This window comes from Salmo salar, chromosome 22 (genome assembly GCF_965601325.2).
Source record: "Salmo salar chromosome 22, fSalSal1, whole genome shotgun sequence".
NCBI classification, from domain to species: Eukaryota; Metazoa; Chordata; class Actinopteri; order Salmoniformes; family Salmonidae; genus Salmo; species Salmo salar.
The window spans coordinates 46,898,341-46,912,921 of NC_138312.1; the positions used below are offsets into that span (position 1 = coordinate 46,898,341).

The window sequence follows — 14,581 nt, forward strand, 5'->3', positions numbered from 1 at the left end:
TATGTTACAAAGAAAGTAGAAAAATATTGCACCAATATTTCAGTAAAGCAGTATAATAGCTTATAAGATAGAGTTCATCATTTGGTGGTTTCTGTTCAACAAATGTTGTGTGTTTAAGCAGATAGTATCACAACACCACCAACGTTTATTGGTGAAGTGTTCATCTCATGGTCTTGGCACACAATGTCTAGTCTGGGACATCATTTCGATAAACAGGGTAAGGGTCTTGGAACACAATGTCTCGGTCTGGGCCTTGGTCATGGACAAGAGCATGGTTTTTGTAGTCAAGATTCACCACTGAGTACCATCTCTTATCAGAGTATTTTAACTAACTAGGAGTGACAACTCAGAAGTGCAGGAAACTACATTTTTCCATATGGAAGCCAGGTGTGTTTTCCCCCCCATTTTAACTGTCTTGGTCTGATTATACAGTATGGGTCTCTAGAGTCTTGACTTCATCTCTGCGAGAAACATTACGTTTGTCTGAATCCTAACAGTCTGAGAAACATTGTCCGATTGGCAAAACAACCAATATTTACAGGCAAGCACAACAGGTAAAGTTGAGACATGCTAGCGAATGGTTGCAATCAATTGAAATTGCGCTTGCTACTCACACAACACATTTGAAAGCTCACGAGCATAAAAAAAGTTGTTTTATTACATGCATATAACTAATACACATATGTATAGCCTACTGCACCAATTACAAGAAAATGCAATCATGATTAAGTATAGCCTACATCTGAACAAGATACATTACTAGAGTTTAGGTTAAAGACTAGGCCTAGTCATACAATCAGCATGAGGTAATCAATCTTTTCTCAGGGAAGTACGAGTTGGGACCTCAGTATGTATGAAGAGTTATGGAAACATACAAGATATTTGGATAAATAAGGCATGCCTTTCGAACGTGGTAGGTGGTAGGTAAGCAGCAGTAAGTGAGGCACACAAACATTTTGGTTTATTCTGGTAAAAGGTTTTCATCAGAATAGCTGGTATTCAGCTAATTTCCTGTGGAAAGTTCTCCATTTGAAATGTAACCACAGTCACATGCCATCTAACATGAGACCTCACTTGGACAAAAAACTCAAATCTTCAGGCTTACAGGTTAGAAATTAAACTATGTCGGCATGTTTTTTTAGCTACAGTTGTGTGTGATGCTATGTATGTATGTATGTATGTATGTATGTATGTATGTATGTATGTATGTGTGTGTGTGTGTGTGTGTGTGTGTGAAACAGAGTTTAAATGCCCTCACAATTATATTCCTGCGTGTGTGTAAGTGTGTGTGTGTGTGTGTTTGTCTCTGTCTCAGGATGGGCTCATCTCTTCTCTTCCACCAGCAGCTGGAGCCTGTCCTCTCTGTAGTGAGGGGTACTCTGGCCAGTCTCAATGGCCTCACAGTCATCTGTAAAATACACTAGGTCCTGTGGGGAGGTCAAACAGTCACACTAAGGCATACACGACATCTCCAACTGCAGAATGCGATTGCACGGCTGACTGAAATGTCGACAGATAATAAACTACAGAAGCAATTATCAGAAATGCTCCAACTCACATGGTCATTGTCGTTATATAACGGTTGGCAAGACAGCACAAACAGACCTGGAACCAGGCTAGTTATTCCCTGCACCACATCCAGAGTAGGCTATGACAGACCTATTTTTTTTTCTTAAAAAATTAATTATTCTGGCTATGAGAGACAGCATGGTTCATTCCTCTGCAGAGCTGAGCAGACATACCCGATAACAGATTCTGTTGATGATTCTGTACAGGTTGGTGACTTTCAGCTTCAACAACACGATCCTGGGTCGCTCTCTGCAGTACTGCGTAGGAAGGTTCTCCATGACATAGAGGAAGTCACGGAGCTTTGTATTGATGCACGAATTCTATAGGGAAATAATAATGGTATTGTAAATCCTATAGCTCAATGGATATTATACTATTTTGAATGAAAAGGTTTCACATAAACAGGTTCAGTTACTGGGGTACAACAATGTTTTTATATGAATTTAAATCAATTGTCAAGATATGTTTTTAAGCTTTATATTGGCATCCAACAACATTATGGAATGTATGCATCTTCTAGTCTACGTCAAACGTAGGTATTGCATCACCAACTCATTACAGCTGCTGCAACATAACCCAATGAGACATCAAATCAGATGCAGGTTCACTCTGTCAACTTTATGTTAAATACTGACGTTTGAGAATCAACCTTTTGTTCACATCAATAGGATGGTGTTGTACTATAACAACTCACTTGCACATCCAGAAACATCTTGGGCAGAATCTCAACGCACGTTTTCTGCAACAGAAAAAGTTAAAATTAGAAAACATTTGGTTACGTTAGAAAACGGTTTAATCAAATCAATAATGTAATTTGGAATAGCTCACCGTGCGATGATAATTGTATAGTTTTTCCAAAAGGCCCATTATTTCCTTGCTCAAGCCGAGCACTCGGGAATAGCATGTCGGTGGTGCACAGTCAGCCAACCAAATAAAACTGAAGAAACACAACAAAAGTGTGAGTCTCATCTTTCAGCCGTTGTTGCGTCGGTCAAAACAGGCTTATTATGTTTAGGCAACTAGGCAAGAGCTTTACAACACGAGTGTGCTTCGCCCAGCACCATTGCAGATTATAGTTGGACCGAAAAAAAAAAAGTGATGATGACGTCGAAGAAAAATATTTCACTCTCCTATGCATTTTGGAAACAAGTATGGAATATGATACGCCGTTTGGGTCTTTGCGTGTCAAAAAAGATACACGTCAAATAACACTATTTGATGCGCAACAAAGTGCATCATCCCATTTTGTAACAATCTACAAGTCACAATCAAAATGTATTAATGCATATTTTGTTAACCATCGCCCGCAAAATGATTTTGTTCACCCACACCAGAAGCGATTAGGACATGTAGGTTGAAATATCAATACAAAATGAACCAATTATATTAATTTGGAGACAGGTCGAAAAAGCATTAAACATGTATGGTAATTTAGCTAGCTACTTTGCTGTTGCAAGCTAATTTGTCCTGTGATATAACCATTGGGTTGTTATTTACAAGGTCCTCTACTCCGACAATTAATCCACAGATGAGAAAGGAATTCGGTTTACCGTTTTATCGATCTCTCTCCTTCCTCAGGTTTCTTCTTATTTTGGATTTAATATAGCTGTTGGCAACCAACTTTATAGCATTGCTACAACCTACCTAACGCCATACCGGACTCGCGAAAATGTATTTTGTCCTCCAACACCACACTCGATCACGGCATGAAGGTTGAAATATCAAACCGAGGTAAAAACAGTTTCAGGTTGGATATTCGCCTGTAGTTTTCCTTGTAACACGGAACCCATACCGGCTGAACGCATGCGCCATCGTGCATACATTTATTTTGTCTCCCACACCAAACGCGATCACGACACGCAGGTTAAAATATCAAAACAAACTCTGAACCAATTATATTGATTTGGGGACAGGTCGAAAAGCAGTAAACATTTATGGCAATTTAGCTAGCTAGCTTGCACTTGCTAGCTAATTTGTCCTATTTAGCTAGCTTGCTGTTGTTGAAAGTTGCCAATCGCAATATAAAGTCAAGAGAAGAAAAAGCCTGGAAGGAAGAGAGATTTGTATTTATTTATTTCTTTATTTTTATATCACCTTTATTTAACCAGGTAGGCAAGTTGAGAACAAGTTCTAATTTACAACAGAGAGAACTGGAAGGAGAGGCGGCCAAAGGAGGAATTGGCTTTGGGGGTGACAAGTGAGATATACCTGCTGGAACGCGTGCTACGGGTGGGTGCAGCTATGGTGACCAGCGAGCAGAGATAAGGCGGGACTTTACCTAGCAGGTGTAACAGTGTAGGTTCCGTCCCTCTCTTCGCCTCAACCCGGGCTCGAACCAGGGACCCTTGCACACATCAACAACTGACACCCCACGAAGCATCGTTACCCATCGCGCCACAAAAGCCGCGGCCCTTGCAACACAAGGGGAAACCCTACTTCAGGTCTCAGAGCGAGTGACGTCACTGATTGAAATGCTATTAGCGCGCACCAACGCTAACTAACTAGCCATTTCACATCGGTTACACTCACCCCCCCTTTGACCTCCTCCTTTTCCGCAGCAACCAATGATCCGGGTCAACAGCATCAATGTAACAGTGTAGGTTCCGTCCCTCTCTTCGCCCCAACCTGGGCTCGAACCAGGGACCCTTGCACACATCAACAACTGACACCCCACGAAGCATCGTTACCCATCGCGCCACAAAAGCCGCGGCCCTTGCAACGCAAGGGGAAACCCTACTTCAGGTCTCAGAGCGAGTGACGTCACTGATTGAAATGCTATTAGCGCGCACCACCGCTAACTAACTAGCCATTTCACATCGGTTACACAGGGTCTTGTAGATGACCTGGAGCCAGTAGGTTTGGCGACGAGTATGAAGCGAGGGCCAGCCAACGAGAGCGTACAGGTCGCAGTGGTGGGTAGTATATGGGGCTTTGGTGACAAAATGGATGGCACTGTGATAGACTGCATCCAATTTGTTGAGTAGGGTGTTGGAGGCTATTTTGTAAATGACATCGCCAAAGTCTAGATGACTAGAAACGATTCAGTTGACCGTTTTATGTGTGGATTAATTGGCGGAGTAGAGGACCTTGTGCATTTCAGGTAAATAACAACTCAATGTTTATATCCCAGGACAAATTAGCTAGCAACAGCAAGCTAGCTAAATAGGACAAATTAGCAAGCAAGTGCAAGCTAACTAGCTAAATTGCCATAAATGTTTAATGCTTTTCGAAATTAATATAATTGGTTCATTTTGTATTGATATTTCAACCTGCATGTCCTAATCGCTTCTGGTGTGGGTGAACAAAATCATTTTGCGGGCGATGGTTAATAAAATATGCATTAATACATTTTGATTGTGACGTGTGGATTGTTACAAAATGGGATGATGCACTTTGTTGCGCATCAAATAGTGTTATTTGACGTGTATCTTTTTTGACACGCAAAGACCCAAACGGCGTATCATATTCCATACACTTGTTTCCAAAATGCATAGGAGAGTGAAATATTTTTCTTCGACGTCATCATCACTTTTTTTTTTTCGGTCCAACTATAATCTGCAATGGTGCTGGGCGAAGCACACTCGTGTTGTAAAGCTCTTGCCTAGTTGCCTAAACATAATAAGCCTGTTTTGACCGACGCAACAACGGCTGAAAGATGAGACTCACACTTTTGTTGTGTTTCTTCAGTTTTATTTGGTTGGCTGACTGTGCACCACCGACATGCTATTCCCGAGTGCTCGGCTTGAGCAAGGAAATAATGGGCCTTTTGGAAAAACTATACAATTATCATCGCACGGTGAGCTATTCCAAATTACATTATTGATTTGATTAAACCGTTTTCTAATGTAACCAAATGTTTTCTAATTTTAACTTTTTCTGTTGCAGAAAACGTGCGTTGAGTTTCTGTTTGTTTTGATATTTAACCTGCGTGTCGTGATCGCGTTTGGTGTGGTGGGACAAAATAAATCTATACACGATGGCACAGCCGATTTGGGTTCCGTGTTAGGTGCATTACTGCCACTGACCTCGTTCGCCTTTCAGTCACCCACATGGGAATAACCAATGAGGAGATGGCACGTGGGTACCTGCTTCTATAAACCAATGAGGAGGTGGGAGAGGCACGACTTGCAGTGCGATTTGCGTCACAAATAGAACTGACTTCTATTTTAGCTCTTGGCAACCAGATGCTCGTTGACGCACACAAGCAGTGTGGGTGCAATAATTGAATAATATAGATTTCAAAATGTATTTTGCAACGCGACACGAGCGATGTTGTCAGCCTGTTACGTCCACCAACAGCAGTTAGGGACCGTCAACATAGTGACAAATCTGATTCTTCCAATTTCTCTTTAACCATTACTCCTAAAACTTTCAAAACGGGTTGTAGCTAACCCGATGGCATAGACACACATTGCACACACTTTTTTATTTTTGTCGATTTACATTTCACACTAATTTAAATTATTTATTTACATTTTTGAATTTCAATAGCTCTTTGGTCATATGACCTACTGACTTCAAACAAGGTTCAGAATGTCCGCTGACTACCCTTCTATATTGCACAATCAATCAATTCAATTTATTTATAAAGCCCTTCTTACATCAGCTGATGTCACAAAGTGCTGTACAGAAACCCATTCTAAAACCCCAAACAGCAAGCAATGCAGGTGTAGAAGCACGGTAAAACTCCCTAGAAAGGCCGGAACCTAGGAAGAAACCTAGAGAGGAACCAGGCTATGAGGGGTGGCCAGTCCTCTTCTGGCTGTGCCGGGTGGAGATTATAACAGAACATGGCCAAGATGTTCAAAAGTTCATAGATGACCAGCAGGGTCAAATAATAATAATCACAGTGGTTGTCGAGGGTGCAACTTGTCAGCACCTCAGGAGTAAATGTCAGTTGGCTTTTCATAGCCGATCATTCAGAGTATCTCTACCGCTCCTGCAGTCTCTAGAGAGTTGAAAACAGCAGGTCTGGGACAGGTAGCACGTCCGGTGAACAGGTCAGGGTTCCATAGCCGCAGGCAGAACAGTTGAAACTGGAGCAGGAGCACGGCCAGGTGGACTGGGGACAGCAAGGAGTCATGAGGCCAGGTAGTCCTGAGGCATGGTCCTAGGGCTCAGGTCCTCCGAGAGAGATAAAGAAAGAAAGAAAGAAAGAAAGAGAAGAAAGAAAGAAAGAAAGAAAGAAAGAAAGAAAGAAAGAAAGAAAGAAAGAAAGAAAGAAAGAAAGAGAGAGAATTAGAGAGAGCATACTTAAATTCACACAGGACACCGGATAAGACAGGATAAATACTCCAGATATAACAGACTGACCCTAGCCCCCTGACACATAAAATATTGCAGCATAAATACTGGAGACTGAGACAAGAGGGGTCGGGAGACACTGTGGCCCCGTCCGACGAAACCCCCGGACAGGGACAAACAGGCAGGATATAACCTCACCCACTTCGCCAAAGCTCAGCCCCCACACCACTAGAGGGATATCTTCAACCACCAACTTACCATCCTGAGACAAGGCCGAGTATAGCCCACAAAGATCTCCGCCACGGCACGGGCGGGGGCAAAACGGACTGGAAGATCACATCAGTGACTCAACCCACTCAAGTGAATCACCCCTCCTAGGGACAGCATGGAATAGTACCAGTAAGCCAGTGACTCAGCCCCTGTAATAGGTTTAGAGTCAGAGAATCCCAGTGGAGAGAGGGGAACTGGCCAGGCAGAGACAGCAATGGCAGTTCTTTGCTCCAGTACCTTTTCGTTCACCTTCACACTCCTGGGCCAGACTACACTCAATCATAGGACCTACTGAAGAGATGAGTCTTCAATAAAGACTTAAAGGTTGTGACCGAGTCTGCGTCTCTCACATGGGTAGGTAGGCCATTCCATAAAAATGGAGCTCTATAGGAGAAAGCCCTGCCTCCAGCTGTTTGCTTAGAAATTCTAGGGACAGTAAGGAGGCCTGCGTCTTGTGACCGTAGCGTACGTGCACACCCTTTAGTTTGTCCATTTTCATCTGAAATTATTTTACATACATTTTTTGAACTTTCAAATTTCAATAGCTCCTTGGTCATGTGACCAACTGACTTCAAACAAGGTTCAGAATGTCCACTCAGTGGGCCTACACATTGCACAACCTTTAGTTTGTCCATTTTCATCTCAGAAGATTTTAAATTAAGTTTTCAAACTTTCAAATTTGAATAGCTCCTTGGTCAAAAATTCATACAGTATGAAGGATGAACATAGAAGTACATTAGATGTGCACTTAACCAAGTCTAAGGACATGTAATATCATTTTGTAGTTAAAACCTGTTGGGGCTAGGGGGCAGTATTTTCACGGCCGGATAAAAAAATGTACCCGATTTAAACTGGTTACTACTCTTGCCCAGAAACGAGAATATGCATATAATTAATATATTTGGATAAAAAACACTCTAAAGTTTCTAAAACTGTTTGAATGGTGTCTGTGAGTGTAACAGAACTCATATGGCAGGCCAAAACCTGAGAAGATTCCATACAGGAAGTGCCCTGTCTGACAATTTGTTGTCCTTCTGTTGCATCTCTATCAAAAATACAGCATCTGTGCTGTAAAGTGACACTTTCTAAGGCTTCCATTGGCTCTCTAAAGCCGCCAGAAAGTGGAATGGGGTGTCTGCTGTCTCTGGGCAAAGAACAGCAGCAGAGTTTGTGAGTGGTCAGCCTGCGGACAGTGAGACTGAGATGCGCATTCACGAGACTACTCAATTTTTTTCTTTCTGCCTTTGAATGAATACAACGTTGCCCGGTTGGAATATTATCGCTATTTTACGAGAAAAATAGCATAAATATTGATTTTAAACAGCGTTTGACATGCTTCTAAGTACGGTAATGGAATATTTTGACATTTTTTGCCACGAAATGCGCTCGCGCGTTACCCTTCAGATAGTGACCTGAATGCACGAACAAAACGGCGGTATTTGGATATAACTATGGATTATTTGGAACCAAACCAACATTTGTTATTGAAGTAGAAGTCCTGGGAGTGCATTCTGACGAAGAACAGCAAAGGTAATCAAACTTTTCTAATAGTAAATCGGAGTTTGGTGAGTACCACACTTGGTGGGTGTCAAAATAGCTAGCCTGTGATGGCCGGGCTATCTACACAGAATATTGCAAAATGTGCTTTCACCGAAAACCTATTTTAAAATCGGACATAGCGAGTGCATAAAGGAGTTCTGTATCTATAATTCTTAAAATAATTGTTATGTTTTTTGTGAATGTTTATCGTGAGTAATTTAGTAAATTCACCGGAAGTGTTCGGTGGGAATGCTAGTCACATGCTAGTCACATGCTAATGTAAAAAGCTGTTTTTTGATATAAATATGAACTTGATTGAACAAAACATGCATGTATTGTATAACATAATGTCCTAGGATTGTCATCTGATGAAGATCATCAAAGGTTAGTGCTGCATTTAGCTGTGCTTTGGGTTTATGTGACATTATATGCTAGCTTGAAAAATGGGTGTCTGATTATTTCTGGTTGGGTACTCTGCTGACATAATCTAATGTTTTGCTTTCGTTGTAAAGCCTTTTTGAAATCGGACAGTGTGGTTAGATTAACGAGAGTCTCGTCTTTAAAATGGTGTAAAATAGTCATATGTTTGAGAAATTGAAGTAATAGCATTTCTAAGGTATTTGAATATCGCGCCACGGGATTACACTGGCTGTTGAGTAGGTGGGACGCAAGCGTCCTACTGCCCCAGAGAGGTTAAGGAGAAGTGTATCTTTAAAATGGTGTAAAATAGTCGTGTGTTTGAGAAATTGAAATTATGATATTTTTGCTGTTTTGTATTTCGCGCCATGCTATTTCACTGGCTGTTGAATAGTGTGGGACGGTCACGTCCCACCTAGGCCAGAGAATTTAACAAACTATAGTTTTGGCAAGTCGGTTAGGACATCTACTTTGGTCATGACAGAAGTAATATTTCCAAAAAGTTGTTTACAGACAGTTTATTTCACTTATCACAATTCCAGTGTGTCAGAAGTTTACATACACTAAGTTGACTGTGCCTTTAAACAGCTTGGAAAATTCCAGAAAATGATGTAATGGCTTTACAAGCTTCTGATAGGCTAATTGACATAATTTGAGTCAATTGGAGGTGTACCTGTGGATGTATTTCAAGGCCTACCTTCAAACTCACTGCCTCTTTGCTTGACATCATGGGAAAATCAAAAGAAATCAGCCAAGACCTCAGAAGAAAAATTGTAGACCTCCACAAATCTGGTTCATCCTTGAGAGCAATTTCCAAATGTCTAAAGGTACCACGTTCATCTGTACAAACAAGTATAAACACCATGGGACCACGCAACCGTCATACCGCTCAGGAAGGAGACACGTTCTGTCTCCTAGAGATGAACGTACTTTCGTGTGAAAAGTGCAATCAATCCCAGAACAACAGCAAAGGACCTTGTGAAGATGCTGGAGGAAAGAGGTACAAAAGTATCTATATCCACAGTAAAACAAGTCCTATATTGACATAACCTGAAAGGCCGCTCAGCAAGGAAGAAGCCACTGCTTCAACCGCCATAAAAAAGCCAGACTACGGTTTGCAACTGCACATGGGGACAGAGATCGTACTTTTTGGAGAAATGTCCTTTGGTCTGATGAAACAAAAATAGAACTGTTTGGCCATAATGACCATCGTTATGTTTGTAGGAAAAAGGGGGAGGCTTGCAAGCTGAAGAACACCATCCCAACCGTGAAGCACAGGGTGGCAGCATTGTTGTGGGGGTGCTTTGCTGCTAGAGGGACTGGTGCACTTCACAAAATAGATGGCATCATGAGGTAGGAAAATGATGTGGTTATATTGAAGCAACATCTCAAGAAATCAGTCAGGAAGTTAAAGCTTGGTCGCAAACTGGTCTTCCAAATGGACAATGACCACAAGCATACTTCCAAAGTTGTGGCAAAATGGCTTAAGGACAACAAAGTCAAGGTATTGGAGAGGCCATCACAAAGCCCTCACCTCAATCCCGTATAACATTTGTGGGCAGAACTGAAAAAGCGTGTGCGAGCAAGGAAGCCTACAAACCTGACTTAGTTACACCAGCTCTGTCAGGAGGAATGGGCCAAAATTCACCCAACTTATTGTGGGAAGCTTGTGGAAGGCTACCCAAAACATTTGACCCAAGTTAAACAATTTAAAGGCAATGCTACCAAATTCTAATTGAGTGCATGTAAACTGCTGACCCACTGGGAATGTGATGAAAGAAATAAAAGCTGAAATAAATAATTCTCTCTACTATTATTCTGACATTTCACATTCTTAAAGTAAAGTGGTGATCCTAACAGACCTAAGACAGGGAATTTTTACTCGTATGAAATGTCAGGAATTGAGAAAAACTGAGTTTAAATGTATTTGGCTAAGGTGTATGTAAACTTCCGACTTCAACTGTATGTGACAATTACCCATTAAATTGCATGTAGCCAGAATATATTAGACAAATAAAAACAAAGGCAAAATGTAATTACGTTTGTTTTAAGTCTTGATAAACAATCCTTCTAACTAACCAATATTCTCTGAAATGTCTATGTATTTTAGTTTATGCTAATTATTTGTATAATGTTCTTCACATTCAAAGCATTTGTGGTTTTACTTTCTTTCCTTATACAGACAATCAAATGGTACTTTCAAGCAACCACAAAAAGCTGTGGTCACGGGACAAAGATTTACATCCTAAATCATTACTCAGCCCAAGTCATTCTAAATGGAGAAAGAAGTTAAGTGTGCAAGCAATGTCTGCCCACAGTACTAGTACAATCTGTTAGTGTAATTTTAAAGGATTAACTATTCATACATTTTTGGGGGGCTTAGTGGCAAGCATGTAAAATTATTTATTTCAGGTGAACTTCAGCAACTACAATGCTGTCATGAGTTTCTTGAATGTGAACCAGAACCACATCCAGGTTCATTGTGAGTAAAATCCTTTTTCCAAAATTGATTTAGGTACATTTTTGTGAAGAGGTATGAGGGTTGTGATATGGGTCGTTTAATAGTAAAATCATTTAAGGGATCAATACATTTCTATATTGTTTCCCCAGTATCTGCATGAACCATCAGGCCAAGTGTTTTTGGTTGACCCTGCTGGACAGAAAGAGGAGGAATCGGAACACGCTGCATTCAAATTCAGGTCTTAGTTATTCTATTGTGCTGGATCTAATACATATTAGCATTTTACATACATTCATAAGTGTAATACTTTTTTATGACATACTGTGAAAAACTCTCTTGGCTGCTGGCTCTGTCACTTTCAGACATGTGCAGAGCAGACTGAAAGGTGAAGGGAAGCTCTTGACTTGAACCACAGGGGTTCTCTGTAAAGAGAGAGTAATCCAAAAGGCACAGACACACCCCTTGACTTTCAATTGGCACCCTTGACCTGTATGTATTCTCTCCTGATTGGCTCTGTGGTGCTTAGTCAATGGGAACTTCGTTGCCGGCCCCATCATAAAGTTTTTACACTGTCTGGCAGTCTGACTAAAGTATCAGAGGTATGAGGAGATACATCCTCCTTTGTATTTATGGGAACAAATATTTCCTAACACTTTGGATCCTATTCTTGGACAGTTAGAAGACACAATGCGTCAATGCACATTTTTTTTTTTTTACTAATTACTGTCCATGAGTAACCTCAACCTGTGAGTGTTTTGGCCAATAAAGTGCCAACTCAATTCTACCACTGACTAGTCTCTCATGCCCCTATGAACGGGGACACAGGGCAATAGTTTTTCATCTAAACCAGCCCTTTTTTACTGGAGTACACTAACCCCTAATTGGGGCTCTTTTCTTGACACACAGTAGCAGTTTACCAGATAAGAAGTCAAGAAGATCAAAAAGTTGATTGTTGTAAGGGTGTATTACGTCCTCTGCTTGCCCCATTGTCATATCCATTCTGGATTCTGAGTGGTAAAATCATAGCTGAAAAATACCTCTATGTATGTGTATGCTGTATGTGGGAATGTCTTTTGTCCGTCCTGCATGTAGTGTTGGTACATGGAATATTCCTCAACTACATATACCATAAATTGCTATTGCAAATAGAAGTATTATGTTCAACAACTGACATTTTCAGATATTATTTTGATAAACATACTTTGGTGCTTACAATTATTTCTCTATTGTCTTAGACTTGGTGGGCACTGTCATCTGTGATCTTTGTGATATGACTTTAAGCACGTACTGATGAAACTGTCACGTAATTTTTCTTCAAGTCTACAAACGCTCTACATTTATTCACTCTGTGCTAGGGTTGAATCCTATATGCTACTTTTATTATTGTCCTGTAAATGGTTCAGTGCCTATAATTTAGGCTGTTTGTAGAATGGGACATAAAGGAAATTACCGCTATTAGATTATAGTGATAAGGAAAACAGCATACAATTTTGGCCTTTGTATTCATTTGCCTATAACTAATCAGAATTCCATTATGTTTATATAAAAAAGAGAATACTTCAAAATGAGAAGATCCTGCCATGGAAAAGACAACTGGGTGGACATAAAGTGGAAAGGAGGGGAAATAACTCACACCATGCAGCAGGACACCTTCAGCTGCGTGGTCTTTGTAATGCAGGTTTGATAGTTATATTTTCAATAATGAATCGTTTGCTGTTATGTGACAATTAGGTCAAAGACTCTATTTGATTTTTTGGTGTAGATGGCCAAGGAAGTTGCACAGAACTTCCACAACATCCCCTCCCAAATTGATATAGAATCTTCACAAAAACATACAGAGCAACTGCGAAAAGAAATGGCTGAGGATATACTAAAAATGTCTGATGTGTAATGACATTTAATTCAAAGTAAATGTAAATTCTTTATTTTTATGTAGTTGTGTGGGACAGCCATATGTTCAGTTCATGCCTATGATTTCAGAGTTCAACAAAGCCAACAACTGCTTCATGTGTGCTGATAAAGATAAAGAACCTGGATGTGGCCCAAAGACTGAATGGGTTAGTAACTTTATTTAACATGTTTATAATCTTTTGACAACAGTGACGGCATGTAAGACAATTTATGATATAACACAATGGATGGCTAATTCGACATACTGCATTGATATTATTTATAACGTGTTACGCTTTGTTTTGTTTTAGATTGAATGTTTTGCATGCCAACGGTGGTTCCATGTGCTGTGCCTAAGAATGAAGACAAAAGAGTTCAACAGAGTAAAGAACACAAACTGGAAGTGCAGTCTTTGTTGTTGAAAATGTATGCTATACCCCATCCACACTGAAGAGGTTCTGACATGTACATCAACCAGGAATAAAGAGAAAGTTAACACTGTGAAATGTTTCATACTTATTTGAAGTAAAGTGTCACTTGACATGTTGGAAAAGATTAAAGGTCTACAATTTCTGTTTAATTTGTCAATATTCAATTTTTATTCATTGATTTTCTGGCCATCATTACTGTGGTTACATGTTCAGTATATGTATTAACCAGCAAACCCACTGCAGCCTACCTTACTAGCTCACTCTCCATCCCTGCTTTGGACAATTAATAACACGACTCTCGTACTTTGCCCTTTTCCTTTAAGGTTGATATTAATGATAAAAATAGATATTATCTGTCTCTCTCCTATTGTGTACCGCTGTTAAATACTGTAGAAAAATAAAAAACAAGGAAAATAAGTACTTATAACTACCAATTATTATAGATAAATATTAAAGAAAAGGGTAAACAACACTGGACTGAACCCCCTAATTGTCAAACTAATAAACTCAGCAAAAAAGAAACACCCTTTCACTGTCAACTGCGTTTATTTTCAGCAAACTTAACATGTGTAAATATTTGTATGAACATAAGATTCAACAACTGAGACATAAACTGAACAAGTTCCACAGACATGTGACTAACAGAAATGAAATAATGTGTCCCTGAACAAAGGGGGGGGGTCAAAATCAAAAGTAACAGTCGGTATCTGGTGTGGTCACCAGCTGCATTAAGTACTGCAGTGCATCTCCTCCTCACCAG

The 14,581-nt window shown here is 40.2% G+C and overlaps 1 protein-coding gene and 1 long non-coding RNA gene across 2 annotated transcripts; one reads left to right on the plus strand and one right to left on the minus strand.

The window, feature by feature from the left end:
• Positions 1-631: 631 nt before the first annotated feature.
• Positions 632-3,349, minus strand: LOC145862641 (cytokine-like protein 1). The gene is made up of 5 exons (XM_082967656.1): positions 3,120-3,349; positions 2,398-2,506; positions 2,264-2,308; positions 1,743-1,889; positions 632-1,427 (listed from the first exon to the last, which is right to left on the minus strand). Exons 2-5 carry the CDS (start codon positions 2,434-2,436, stop codon positions 1,323-1,325), a joined length of 336 nt encoding a protein of 111 aa, XP_082823782.1. The 5' UTR covers positions 2,437-2,506; positions 3,120-3,349; the 3' UTR covers positions 632-1,322.
• A 5,705-nt stretch (positions 3,350-9,054) lies between these two features.
• LOC106583592 (uncharacterized) lies at positions 9,055-13,964 on the plus strand. The gene is made up of 5 exons (XR_001323564.3): positions 9,055-11,521; positions 11,650-11,738; positions 13,052-13,178; positions 13,481-13,557; positions 13,702-13,964. It is a non-coding gene; the product is annotated as an uncharacterized LOC106583592 (long non-coding RNA).
• The last annotated feature ends 617 nt before the right edge of the window (positions 13,965-14,581 follow it).

Coding starts and splice junctions, on each gene's coding strand:
- LOC145862641 (XM_082967656.1), bottom strand. CDS start 2,436: ATGGGCCTTTTGGAAAAACTATACAATTATCATCGCACG. Junction 2,309..2,397: donor TATACAATTATCATCGCACG/GTGAGCTATTCC, acceptor TTTCTGTTGCAG/AAAACGTGCGTTGAGATTCT. Junction 1,428..1,742: donor TCAACAGAATCTGTTATCGG/GTATGTCTGCTC, acceptor ACCTCCCCACAG/GACCTAGTGTATTTTACAGA.